Below are 14,325 nucleotides of genomic sequence, written 5' to 3'. Positions count from 1 at the left end.
CGGGCCGAGGGAAGGCTTGGGTGCGTAGCGAGGGGGGCGGGCCAGGGTTAGGATGGGGGGGGGTGAGTGAATCAGGCAACGCCGAGGGCAGCCCCGAGGGACCGGCGTATGAAAAGCCCCCGCCCCACACACGGGCGGGTCCTGTCGCCGCTTCTCTCATTCGACCTCCCTGAGCAAGATGGCGGCCGCGGTGCGGGCGATCGGGAGCCTGACGCGCTTCACGGCTGCTGCCAAGTACTGTCCGCCCCGCCGCGCCGGCCTCCCAGGTGAGGGGCCGCCCGGGGGCTGGGGGGGGGCGAGACTGCGTCTCTCCCGGGGGTGGGGCAAGTCCCGCTCTCTGGGGTGGGGGCTGGGGGGAGTGCTGGGGGGGCACCTCTGCCGCGGGGGAGCTGGGGCTGCGCTTCTGGCGGCGGGCGGGGGGGCAAGGCCTGTTGTGTGGGGACTGGGGGAGAGCTGGGGCTGCACCTCTACCTGAGGGGGGAGCAAGGTCCGTTCCGTGCGGTCGGGGGTTGAACCGGGGGGGGGGGGCAAGGCTCGCTCTCTGTGGGGGGGGGCGGCCCGCACCTCTGTCTGGGCGGGGGTTATGGTGGGGCAAGGCCTGCTCTCTGGGGTGGGGGCTCTGCCTCCCCCAGGGCGTCCCCTGCACGTGCTGGGGTCCCCCACTGCCTGCTCTAGGCTCCCTGTGCCCATGGGGAGGCCGCTGGCGGCAGTGTCTGGGCAAGGAGTCGGTGCTGCCCTGAGGGGGGGAAGGGCAGGGCTTGGTCTGCGTTTCTTGTTTGTTCTAATCCCGCTGCTGTAGGGGCCACGCAGCAAATATTGACCTCCTGGGGCTGTCTGAGGCCTGGCACTGACGGGTCCTGCCCGGGAGAGGGGTAGGCCTGAGTGTTCCCAACTGACAGGTCTTGGGATCCTTGCAGGCACCTTCCAACCACTCTAGAAGTGTCGCATTCCCCAGTATCTGGACCTTACTGGGTTTTAAATCCCCAGCGTGGGGGACTCTGAGGTTGTAATACACCTCCGCTGTTCTTTTTCCCACTGGCCTTCTTCACCCTGGGGTTTTGGGTGGTGATGGGTTTTAATGAATAGATTAGTTTGGTTTAAAATAAATTAACGGTTAATGGGCTCTATCCAGGAGTGTGGCTGTTTCAGGGAACTGGGATTCCAATGTAAAACCTGTCCACTGGATTAAGAGCCCACTGAATTTTGCACAAACCAGCAAACTACAATTGGATCTCAGTTAATTGGGGTGGCTACTGATTTACACTATCTTTGTCTGATGCATAACTTGACTAAATCAATAGTCACAAGAACTAATTAACATCTGAGCATAGTTTGCTGGTTTGTGAAATTCAGTGGGCTCTTAATCCAATGAACCAGTCTTCACATTAGAATCCATCACGGCAGTTGTCATTCGTTTGTTCCCTTCTTGTTACTCTCAGCAGAGGTGCTCAAGACACTGATCTACAACTATTCCTGGAGGCGCTTTCTCCAGGTCAGGGTGGAGGGTCCTTGAAGGCAGGGTTTCCTTCTGTAAATACACAGTGAGATAGTTTGGAGGGAGCTGGGTTCCCATATGAATTTAGAATTGTAACTTTGTCAAAATGATACATGATCAGGAGGGGAGTGCTAAAAAATAATATTGCGCTTTTAATTGCCAGAGGCCTCTCTTTGTCTTTTTAGTTTCTTGTTTTCAGGATTCTCACTTTGGCTGATATGCTCCCTTAATAATGTGTTGTTTGGACTCCCCTATTCATCATAGTTGATAGCAGTCTGCCTGGAATAGTCTTGTGTTCTTCACACCCCCTAAATGGCTGTTTGCCAAAATGGAGGTGGGGTGGGCAGGACTTCCACTGGCAGGGTAAAAACTGAGGACAAGAGCAGTGCACATGAGGAAAGTTACATGATCTTGGAGCCACCCCTATTGCAGACAGATTCCCCCAGCTGCTAGTAAAACAGGCAGCTTATTGTAGGGTGGAAATGTGGGCAACAGCCTGCCATCCCAAGTTCTCTTTTTCTGCTCCCTTGATGCTCAGCTTAGTTCCAGATCACAAGAGGCCTGGCCCTATGGAGCCACCTATGGACGCTGTTGTCCCCACCTCAAGCAGCATGCAATCTCCTGGTGAGTTGGGGAGTAGGGAGGGGAGTACAGGAAAAGAGACCAAAGTAAATAAAATGGTTAGGAAAAAATGAGACAGCAAATGGTGCGGGGGGTGTCATCCATATTCCAATTCATTGCAAGGGAAAGGGATACTCCACCAAACATTGGGAGCCACTCCCCTAAATAAAAGTTCTCGTGAGCTCGGCACTGTACTAATACTACTTTGCCCTTATAGTGCTGTCTGTCCAGAGGTTTACAAGGTGGGTAATTTCTCTGCCTCAGTCTCCCCATCTATAAAAATCCAGTTATGTTCTGCAAAATAATAGCACCACATAGTTGTGTGTCGATCATATTACAAGTAAGCTGGTGTTTCTCCTGGTATCAAAGTGCCTAAGTCCAGCTGGATATTTTCCTCCTTATTCATTCTCACCAGGAGTGAGTCTTGGTCAAATTCTGCCTTCAGTGACTCGTGTGCATCCCCTTTGTAAACTTAAATTCATTAATGTCTGTAAAACTTTTGATATCCTATAATGGGGAGTGCAGAGTTTTACAGAGGTAAAAATCAATTCTTCCCCCCCTCCCCCAGTTTGTTTGGTTTTGCAATAGTTTTTTACAAAAAAAACTGTTAGAAGTTTTTTTTATTAAGTTCTTTTAGGCATTGAAACAGTTCTTAACAAACCTTTTTTCCTGCAATGTTGGAAATCTAGTAAAAAAATGGAATTGACTAGAAACTATCAACAGAAATGAAACTGACTAATCTCTTTTCATTGCCCAAGCAGGGTGAAGAATACAACATAAATAGTGAAAAGTAAATCTAGATTTAAGTCTTTCAGTTCCAGTATAATGTTGAAGATATATAAGAAAATTAAATAAATAAATTGAGGCCTGCTGGTGTTCCTTTAAAAAGTGCAAGAGGATTTTATCTATAACCTTGATTTGTACAAATTCATGCTGCTAGTTGTAAATGATTTGCAGTTTAAAGTAGCAATGCTCTTACTGTAAACTGCCTCTAAGCCACATTTTATTGTGGTTGAGTTTTAAGCCTGGTTATTGCTTTCCAAGAGGGTTCTGGCCTTTGCAACTTTATAAAACACATTATCCTGGAAAATTTGTCATCAAAAGTATTTCACTGCTTTTGCATAGTTATTGGTAGGTCACCAAAATGTTTAGGTGTCTTGCAGTAATGATAGTGACAAGGTCCCTGCCCCAGAGAGCTTGCAGTCTAAATAGACAATGTGCAGGCAAAGGAAGGGGGAGGGGATATAGTGAAGTTTAGTATGTTTTGTTCCAGATTCTTGGTATCTTTTTATCTTTGTGTACCTTTAGACTGTTTTGCTGAAACTTCTTAAAAATGTTTGTAGAGAGCTTCCCGGAAAGTGTTTAAGGGGAACTTAAGAGAAGAAGCAAAGGCATGTTAGACCATGGAACTGGGAGGGGGCTAATTCAGCCAATCAGTTACTTGCATAACTTCATGAAATAAGAGATTCTATATCTTTAAAAGGGTGGAGCTATTTGGTGAAGTCTAGGATAAGTTGACAATGTCCAAGTGCAAACCCTTACTCTCCATATAAAAATACATCTGTTAGTGACCCATCCCCAGACTTTCCTATCTGGCTATGACTCTAGTGCAGACTCCTGGGGGAGGAGGGAAAGGGTTGGGGAAGCTACCAGTCGTGGTCTTGTAATTTAGTCTCAATTGTTCATCTAATTTCTTCCTCCTGCTTCACCTGATAGTGTGGTGCAACCCAAGGGCTACATTGAACAAGTTCGACAAGGCAGCGCACTCCTGCCCTTTATCACCGGAATGTAGCCTGCGAAAGCCGTACTGTGAAATGCTGCATTTTACTCCAAATTACAAGACTGATCATTTCGTGCTAGGGCCTCTAGTCTCAAGTTGCTGCATCCGTTATAAAGACGCGGGCAATGCGAGCGCTACATTTTGGCGATCACATTTGGCTGGCTGGCCTTTCAATGACTGAAGCCTAGGCACTCCCGAGCCTAGAATTTTAAGGCTATCAAAGATTTCACACAGGGTTTGTAATCTGGGCCTCAAACTTGGTCAAAAATCCTCTTAAAAATACATTCTTGGAAATCAAAACCAGGAGACAAATTTCTTAATAAGATGTTGCCGAGAATAAATCACTCCCACCGTTTCAGAAAGGAACTAAATGTGACACACTTTTTCCAGTCTCCCAAAGCAGTTTACCTTGCTCATGTTCCTGGGCATGATGAAATGTTGGACAAAGGTCACTCCCTCCCTTCAGAGGAGGAGACCATTTAGAAATGTAGGGGAAAGTGCATGGAGCAGCTCTAAGCCAAGATAACATGGCTGTGGGGGAAGGGATAAGTGCTTATTTGCGAAGCAAAGTGCAGGGTGCCTGATTAATCATTGTCTGATCTGAGTGGTTGATTGGAGATTCATCCCACCCTACTTATTCCCCCTCCTGGATTTCCCAGGTTGTTTTGCCTTTGGGCTAGGGATGGTCTGCCTCAAGGGTTGGCACCCTGTAAATAAACCAATGTGGTATTCTGTAATCTAATGGCTAGCTGCTGCCAACCGTACCAATTAGGATACGCTGTTTGAAGAGCAGCATTTTTGGTTGTTCATCTCACAATAGCTCATAGCAGTGGCTCCCATGGGGAAAGCAGTTGCTGCCTGCAGTAGCTAGGGGCAGCCCAGCGTTGCATTGGAAGAAGCTTTTGTCCAAGGTGAAGGTCACTTGAACAGAAGTGGGAGGGATTTTAGGGTAACAATAGGGATAACTGGAGGCAAAAATGTAAGATGCTGGCTTCAGGGGGGCAGGAAAGGGGATTCTTTTGCTGAGGTTCTGCAGGTCAAAGCTTAAATGTCCCTTTTCCCTTATTCTGACTTGTGGGGCCCTCTGACTGCACTAGAAGAGGGCAAGCTTATCTAAAGATTTGCACATGCAGTTGTCAGGGGTGGTGACTGAGATTTTGTTAGCATAGAGGGCAGGGGGAGAGAAGAAACGCCTATTTGTGGGGGCTTCATTTGTAGCCAGTCACGCATTCCTTGTAGATTAGACTAATCCCCCCCAGGGAAGGAGTGGAAGATGTCATCCATGTGATATTTAGGACTGCACTGGAGAATTCATTCTGCTAGGGCAGGTCTGCCGTAGCTGAGGAGGAATTTCTAATGTCAGATTTCTAGGCTTGGAACTCTCCAGAATGCACCATGTCCTGGGATCTCTGTAGTCTGAGATGGCTCTTTAGCTTGCTACACATGAACAAACAGATGTTGAACTATGCATGCTGACAGCAAAGGCAAACACTCCGTTCTGCTCGCAGCATCCGTGGTTAATACCAAGGTCTATGGACCTCTTGTGTTGGTATTTGTGATGCTGGAAAGTTACCAGTACAAAGTCTGTGGCACGAAGGTCACACAAACAGAGGCCTGCGTGAGTTCTATGCTCTCTTATTGAAGAATCTTTGTAGAAGCTATTGACTACTTGATATATGGGCGGGGGGGAGGAACTAAAAATATCACTCAGTGGTTACCTTGAGGACAGTCTAACTTAAATGTGTCTGCACTCATTTTTTGGGAAAGCCTGTAACTCCTGTTAACTTCCCTTCCTTAGGTTACGCCTGCCGGAATGTTGCCAGCTCCTCTTCTCTTCAGGGTAAGTGTAAAGAGACTGACTGTGATTTGTGACCTTTTCTGTTAAAATCCAGTAAGAACATAAGTCTGAGAGATGATCTTTTGCCTCTTGTTTACAGCTAGAACTCACGTTAACTATGATGTCAAAGGAGATGTTGCAGTTGTACGTTTCAACTCCCCAGATTCAAAGGTATTGCTTTAATCCCCTATGACTACTAGACATTCCTTTTTCAAAAAGGATAAAGTGAGAATAGAAGTAATAGTTCAGAGAAGGGATTGGAAAATGATTAGAGGTCTAACGAGACTGGAAAGGCCCATTGTTTAGATCGGAGAGGACACGCTGTAACAAATGAGAAGATATGTAAGGTGCTCCTTTTACTCTTTTCTACAAGAACAAGGGGGTCTCTACTGAAATTGAAGGGAAATGTATTTAAAGCTGACCAAGGGAAATTTCTGTACACAGTAAACTAACCTGTGGAATTCATTGCCACAATACCTCATTGAGTCCAAGAGCTTACTAGCTTTCAAAATAGATGATCCATTTGTATGGATAATGAAAAACATCCATAGCTATAGTATATAGAACTAAACAGGTTAAAGGGATCCTAAATCCTGATGTTCTACATCACAAACTTCCCCTATGGGCAGGTTATTTCATAATAGCACATTGTGAGATTTCATCTTTGAAGCATCTGGTACTGGCAACGTCAAGGACAGGATCCTGAACTCGATGGATCACTGCGATCTGCTGTGCAATTCCTGTATTCCTAGGGCACAGACTCAAGTGATCAGACTTTATAGCAGAACTCTGCTCTGAGTAATTTGGCTGAATACAGCATTATAACTGTACCAGGCTACAGGCTTACCCATCTGTCCTGGGGAATTCCCAGACTAGGTATCCTCTCCCCTGCATGAAGCAAGTATAAGAAGGTGTAGAGCAAGAGGGAGTTACTTGCTCTCGGGGAAGTTGAAGGAGAGGAAGTGGATTTTTCCATTCCTGCCTGCCACTAAGCTTTGGCTTTTTATAGCGGTTCTTTCTTTTCCCTTGGAAGTCTTTTTTTTGAATGTGGGGGAACAGAAGGGTATGTGCTCCATGAGGGGTTGAACTCTGCCTCTGTCTTTAGTCTGTATTTACAGTGTTCATTTCCTGTCTGCAGGTCAACACTCTGTCCAAACAACTGCAGTCAGAGTTCACAGAGGTAATGAACGAAATCTGGGCCAACGAGGCGGTCAAAAGTGCTGTCCTAATATCAGCAAAGCCAGGCTGCTTCATTGCTGGGGCGGATATCAAGTAAGTGGTGGGGAGTAAAAGCCACCTGCTGACTGGTGCTTTGTCCATATTGACTTTCTTAGCAGACCGGAATATCCTCTTAGGAGCTTATGTGACATGAGCTTGCTGTCTGTGCTTCCTCAGTAGCAAGGCAGCAGTCTGATCACCAAATCTATCCCCGGGTATCTTGACACAGGTTGCTTAGCAGGGCCTGGAGCTCAGATAGCTTGGAATGGTGGATTCCCCATCAGTGACCATTTTTTGGATGTCTTTCTAAAAGCTCTGTTCTAGGAATTATTTAGGGAAAGTTCTCTGGCCTGTGCTATGCAGGATCACTAGATGATCACAATGGTCCCTTCTGGCCTTGGGATCTATGGAGCATGGCTGGTCAGTGCAGCCCACTAAACTCTAACACATTGTCAGCACTTCCCTGAATGCAGAGGTGCATTCTGGGAGGGAAAAATAGTTTCCCGACTGTGATTACCGTGAGCCAGACAGCCTAGCTGGTTTGAGTATCGTATGCTGGTATGTGAGCCACGCATCAAAGGAAGAGCAGGTGTATTATGTGCTGTAGGCCTCAGGTTCCTTGCACTGGCAAGTTGCTACCTTTTGGTTATGCAGAATTTTGGACCTCCCTCTGTCGGGATGTTTAAACACAAACTGCACCCTGGCTCGCTAGTCTGAGGGTTAACCATGAACTCTGGCTTGCTGTCTGCTAAACTCTGCCTGCCCAGTTGTTAGCGCATCTGGACTTCAGGGTAACTTGGGAGACTTCTTTCCATACCCAAGATTTCATATTGTGGGTTCTCTGGAAATAGCAGCTACTTGACCAGGAGGCAGCTGTAATCTCTGTGCTCTTCAACAACTCACTGACTTCCTTACCCATCCCTGGGAAGGGAAGAGACTCTATGTAAAATGAGCCATGGAGGAGGAGACAGCAGCGCCAGCCAGAGCGAGTATTTTATTTTTTATTTTTTGAGAAAGGACAGGTTGAATTCAAAGGCTTCCTTTGGTCTCAACATGAAGATCCTGCTCTACTGCCTCTTGCTGGCAGCAGTGCCTATTCCAAATGACACTAATTGACTGACCATTTCCAATTGGAAGGAGTCCAGTGGCACCCCCTGATACGTTTCTAATTGGCAGTGTGTGAGATCAGAGTGCTGCTTTACAAATTATCCTGTTCTCTTCCACCCTCCCAAAGGGGCAAGTGTTTGCAAAGCCTTTTGTGTGAGCTCTTTCTCCCCTGGATTTGATCTGCATTGCTTGGCAATCTAGGGCTAGGGGGTTATACTGATCCTGCATATCTCTTAATAAAGCTGTGGGGAGTAGGAAACAGTGCCTGAAGCACTCCCTGCTTTACTGACGCTTTCTCGGCACTGCTATGCAAATCTGATCAGTCTTTCTACCCTGCTGCAGTATGATCGAATCCTGCAAGACCATTCAGGAAGTGATGCAGCTTTCTCAGGAAGGACAGAAGATGTTTGAGAAACTTGAAAAATCTCCAAAGCCCATAGTTGCTGCCATCAGTGGTTCCTGCCTGGGAGGAGGACTAGAGGTACTGTAGGGAGTTGCAGGGCTGCAGGGCAGATGCTGCTGTCATTCTGGCATGAGCCTGCAGAGGTCTCTGGGCTATTTGGGAGAATTCAGCTGCATTCCTGAGAGGATAGAGATGGGATTTCAGGCCTCATGGCAGCCAGGAAACCTGCTGAATTCTGTTTATGGTAAATGGCCTAGTTTTGTTGCATTTGAGGTCTTTGGCATAGTCATCCTGCTTAGCTTGTGAGACAATGACATCTAAATGCAGGGATGGACCGGGCCAATATTTGGATGGGAGGCCTGCAGGGAAAACACCAGAGCTGCCACAAGAGCCATTGGTGACTTGACAGATGGCGCTTTGTCCCGGTGTTGAACCGATACCTTAGCGCTGCGCTACAGGGCATGTTACTGCAGTTGCTGTTTTTCAGATGAGAAACAGAGTTCAGGTCCTGACCACTTGTGTTCCTTTACAGGCCCTTATCCGAGTGGGGGTGTAAAATGGGTCTCCTGGCCAAATCCCACCTTGAGTAATTGTACCCATCCTATCTACAGTTCCCTTGCATTTCAGATGGGTACCGTGTTCCATCCTAGTCTGAATGGTTTAGTGTTACACGCTGTCAAATAGCTACTGCATGCCCCTCGTGGGGATAGGAAGGTGAGCGGATCTAGTCTAGGAGGGTGGTAGGCAATAAGTGGTTAGCCTGAAGGTTGTAAACTGTAGCGCTCTTGTGGTGTCACTGGATGAAAGGCATTGCTTAAATGCAAGATGATTATTGCTAGGAATGAAATCTCCGGGCGTGTGTGTTGTGTCCCTTGGCCTGTCTCTGTGCTCTCCAGACCTCACTGATCTAGTGAAGGGTCTGGGCTTGGTATCAGCATGGGGGTAAATGCCATCTTCAGAGCCACAGGGTCAATCTGTAAATAAGATGATGCTCCGATTGCACTTAATGAGATTAGCCAGTAAGAACCAGGTGATGTTTAAAGGACCCTGACTGGGTGTAGCAGGGATCTGTGTGACTACATAGGACCCAATGTCCATCCCCAGAGCTGGAGGAGACAATGAGGGAGTCCCAGGCAGTTCTGCTCACGTAGAGGGTGTCCTTGGTGTGTATTGATGGGTTCTTGCATTTTCGCCCGTGAGATGTTCTGGAAGTGCAAACTATTCTATTGGCTATATTTTTGTCTCCTGTCCAAGGTTGCCATCTCCTGTCAATACAGAGTAGCTACAAAGGACAAGAAGACAGTGTTGGGCACACCCGAGGTGTTACTGGGGCTACTGCCGGGTGCAGGGGGCACTCAGAGGCTACCAAAGATGGTAAGTGAAGAGGATGAGCAGTCCCTTTCCTTCACATCGCTATCTCCAGGTCTGACGCCCTCTGTCTGCCTTCCAGGTGGGACTTCCTGCCGCCTTTGACATGATGCTGACCGGGAAGAACATCCGTGCTGACAGAGCAAAGAGGATGGGGCTGGTTGATCAATTGGTTGATCCACTAGGTCAGTGGCTAAGACTCGAGAATTGTCTTAAAGCTACTTAGGTGGCTAATCTGTTGCCCTTTGGATTAATTCCTCCAATTTGATTAAATGGGTAGAGAAGTCCTTGATGCTGCCATTCATCTAATGGGATGTAGAGTTTATCATCTGGGCTGGGTGCTGGTTTTCAGAGTCTCAGCTTTTGGGGAGGGAACAGGAATTGCAGTGCAGTGTATTCAGGGTGGGGAGCATATGTTTTACATAAGCTAAATGAATTTGCCACAGTTAGAATTCAGGGTGGATAAGACCCTGCATTCTTCACTGATCATGTCTTACTAATTGAGCACATCAAGTGATGAATCCATGGTATGCCCGCATCTTGAATACTGCGTGCAGATGTGGTCGTCCCATCTCAAAAAAAGATATATTGGAAATGTTCAGAAAAGGGCAACAAAAATGATTAGGGGTATGGAGCAGCTTCCATATGAGGAGAGATTTAATAAAATTGGCACTTTTCAGCTTGGAAAAGAGATGGCAAAGGGGGCATATGATAGAAGTCTATAAAATCATGACTAGTGTGCAGAAAGTAACTAAGGAAGTGTTATTTACTCCTCCTCGTAACACAAGAACTGGGGGGGGGGGTCACCAAATGAAATTAATAGGCAGCAGGTTTAAAACAAACAAAAGGAAGTATTTCTTCACACAACGCACAGTCAACCTGTGGAACTCTTTGCCAGAGGATGTTGTGAAGGCCACAACTATAACAGGGTTCAAAAAAGAACTAGATAAGTTCATGGAGGATAGGTCCATCGATGTCTATTAGCCAGGATGGGCAGGAATGGTGTCCCTAGCCTCTGTTTGCCAGAAGCTGGGAATGGACAACGGGATGGATCACTTGATGATTCCCTGTTCTGTTCATTCTAGCTGGGGCACCTGGCATTGGCCACTGTCGGCAGACAGGATACTGGGCTAGATGGACCTTTGGTCTGACCCAGTCTGGCCGTTCTTGTTAAAGGTAATGGATATCCCAAGGCCTGGATTTCAGGGCAGTATCTGTGCTCTGCATAATGATAGGTGATCTGCTGTTTCTCCAGTGACAGGAGAACCCCAGAGCTTTGGGCACTCAAAATTGCTAATTCACTTTCAGTTAGAAGTGGAAAGTGCTAAATCTGTTGATCTCTGCTATTCCTGCACTGAGGGACTTTTATTGGCCGGGGGCTTATTGGAGAGGGGAAACTTTAGCGTGAAAACTCAAGAAAGCTTTAAGAATCTGAAAACGGGGCTTAGAATGGAAACAATTGTGCGCTATTACGTTCTGGCAGCTGATCCTGCCATAATAGTCAATTATTGTGCTTGTTTCCCTGGGCCAACACCTGGTGAAGGGAGTGCGTAGGCCTCTTAAACTCTCAACTGAAAATGCTGTCTTCCAAAAGTGCACTGGATAAGGCCCTTTGCTTCTGTATCTTGCATCTCACAGTCTTGTCTGGCTTAACACGGTCAGCTTTCTTCTAAGTCAGTCAATTGCCATTTACGAGTGCCCCAGTGTGTACGTGAGTTTGATGTAAACCTTGTATGGTCGCTTACCCAGCGTAGTGCTGCCCTTTAAAAAGGAGCAAATATTCCTTGTTGTACCTCCAAATCATCTTGGCTTATTTGGAAAGTGCGGAGACAAGGTGGGTGGTGTAATGTCTTCTGTTGGTGAGAGAGAGAGAGGTCTCTGAGCCCACTCAGAGCTGGTCTTCACTGGTAACTTGCATCAGCTTAACTACGTCACTCAGGTGTGAAAAATCCACACCCCTGAGCAACATAGTTAAGCCAATCTGATCCCCAGTGTTGACAGCACTAGAGCAACAGAAGAATTCTTCCATCGACCTAGCTGCTGCCTCTCGGGGAGGTGGATTATCTATGCCAACAGGAGAACCTCCCCTGGGCGTCGGTAGTGTCCATGCTGAAGCGCTACAGTAGGGCCGCTGTAGCTTTTCAAGTGTGGACAAGCCCTAAATGCCAGGTAGAAGAGGATGGGACAGATTGTTCAGCATAAGTAACACTGCTCTACAGCCAAAATGCTTCTGAAATAAATGTAGTCAAACTTTACTAATTCTGGGTCACTGAGAACGAAAATGATGCTTAAAATTGTTGATTGGCTCTAGTTTTCAAGATATGCTATGGGTCAGTATATACGACCCTTGACTTGGGAATGGCGGAGGATAAGTGAGTTATAAAGGGAAGGGATCTCAATTTAAACCAGAAATGACTAAAATACATCTTTGACTGGATCTATGAATAAATCTATGACTGGGTTTGGACAGTACTTGCTTTTTAGGCAAAACAATGAATGATGCAATCTGAAGCTGGCATTGCGTCATACATGATATGAATTGCATCATGTTATTCCTCGAAGTCATGGATGATGCAATCATAATGAAGCTTACATCACTCTGCTGAACAAATTGCCCTATATCAGCTCTAGAAATCATACAGTGTCGTGCTCTTCTTTGTCAGTGTTTGATTTTGCAAAGGGACACATTTCTGTTTAGCCAAAGTGAGCAGAGATGCCTCGTACTTGTGTGAACAGTGCAGATAACTTCTGCTATGTTTGTGGTGAAGTGACTTTTGCATCACAAAAGCGCAGTATAACCACTATGGTTAAGAAAGCCTATCACCTTTATTTTGGCTGCAAAATTGGAGATCAGGACAAGAGGTGGGCCCCACACATATGCTGCAACACTTGTGCAACAAATCTTTGCCAGTGGTTGAATAGGAAAAGGAAATCTATGCCTTTTGCAGTGCCAATGATTTGGAGAGAGCCAACAGATCATACCAGCAATTGTTACTTCTGCATGGTGCCTTCAGTTGGGAAAGGTGTGTCAAAGAAGAAAAAGTGGACTGTGCATTATCCAAACATTCCATCAGCTATACGTCCAGTACCCCACGGAGAAGGACTGCCGGTTCCTGATGCACCAGAATCATTCTCACTTGAGTCAGACGAGGAAGAGGATGAAACTTCTGGTCCTGAACCATCAATGTCACAGGACCCACATTTTCTCCCATCCTCCTCCTCTGAACCACACCTCATAACACAAGGTGAACTGAATGACCTTGTCAGGGATTTGGAAATACCCAAGAGTAAGGCAGAGCTGTTGGGCTCCAGACTACAGCAGTGGACTCTCCTGGCAGGTGATGTTAGGGTTTCCATGTTCCGTGACCGTCAAAAGGATCTTGTCCCATTCTTCTTCATGGAAGGTGATCTTGTAGCCTGCAACAACATCGATGGTGTGATGGCAGCCCTCAACATCGTTCACAATCCAGATGAGTGGAGACTGTTCATTGATACATCGAAGACGAGTCTTAAAGCTGTTTTACTGCAGAATGGCAATGTTTTGCCATCAATTCCAGTTGGTCATGCAGTCCATATGAAGGAAACCTATGACAACATGAAACAACTTTTGAGGTGCATAAACTATGACCAACATCAGTGGCAGCTTTGTGGCGATTTGAAGGTTGTTGCTCTCTTGCTTGGTCTGCAGACTGGATACACAAAGTACTGCTGTTTTCTCTGTGAATGGGATAGTCGTGCAAGAGATTCCCACTACATCAAGAAAGATTGGCCACTCCGACAGTCATTGGAACCTGGGAGGAAAAGTGTTCAGCATCCACCACTTGTTGAATCAAGGAAGATTTTGTTACCACCCTTACACATCAAGCTGGGTCTGATGAAGAACTTTGTCAAGGCCATTGACAAAACACAAGCAGCTTTCAAGTACCTCTGTGGAAAATTTCCAAGGTTAAGTGAAGCTAAGATAAAGGAAGGTGTCTTTGTTGGTCCTCAGATTCATGAACTTCTTCGAGATGATGCATTTGACCATGCACTGCGTGGCAAGGAAAAGACAGCATGGAAAGCCTTCCAGTTAGTGGCAATAAATTTTCTCAGAAACAACAAGGCAGACAACTACAGGTTGTTGGTGGAAAACCTCCTCAAGGCATACAAAAGCCTTGGTTGCAACATGTCACTAAAGATACATTTTTTGCACTCTCATCTAGATTTTTTTTCCACCGAACTGCGGAGCAGTGAGCCACGAGCACGGTGAGCGATTTCACCAGGACATTGCAACAATGGAGAAACGCTATCAGGGCAAATGGAGCCCATCAATGCTTGCAGACTATTGCTGGACAGTGACAAGAGATGCTCCATTTAATGAATACAAGAGACAAGCCAAGAAGCGCCGAGTAGACTCTGAATAGAACTAAACTATGTACATAATAGTTTTTTGCCTTTTGTTTCATAATAAATTTTTATTGATATAACCCTTTTGCTGATTTTTAAAGTGTTACATA

At 46.3% G+C, this 14,325-nt stretch overlaps 1 protein-coding gene across 2 annotated transcripts in view; it reads left to right on the top strand.

The window, feature by feature from the left end:
• Positions 1-108: 108 nt before the first annotated feature.
• HADHA (hydroxyacyl-CoA dehydrogenase trifunctional multienzyme complex subunit alpha) overlaps positions 109-14,325 on the top strand; it is a 38,900-nt gene continuing 24,683 nt past the window's right edge. The window contains exons 1-8 of one of the 2 annotated variants that reach the window (XM_065400654.1): positions 109-266; positions 2,034-2,119; positions 5,695-5,736; positions 5,834-5,904; positions 6,872-7,005; positions 8,401-8,539; positions 9,716-9,835; positions 9,912-10,014. In XM_065400654.1, coding sequence (XP_065256726.1) covers positions 109-266; positions 2,034-2,119; positions 5,695-5,736; positions 5,834-5,904; positions 6,872-7,005; positions 8,401-8,539; positions 9,716-9,835; positions 9,912-10,014 — 853 coding nt within the window. The remainder of the gene's footprint in view (positions 267-2,033; positions 2,120-5,694; positions 5,737-5,833; positions 5,905-6,871; positions 7,006-8,400; positions 8,540-9,715; positions 9,836-9,911; positions 10,015-14,325) is intronic. The other variant, XM_065400655.1, reaches the window with a different exon arrangement.

The sequence above is a fragment of the Emys orbicularis genome, chromosome 3 (genome assembly GCF_028017835.1).
Source record: "Emys orbicularis isolate rEmyOrb1 chromosome 3, rEmyOrb1.hap1, whole genome shotgun sequence".
Taxonomy (NCBI): Eukaryota; Metazoa; Chordata; order Testudines; family Emydidae; genus Emys; species Emys orbicularis.
This window is presented reverse-complemented; position numbering and strand designations above follow the sequence as displayed.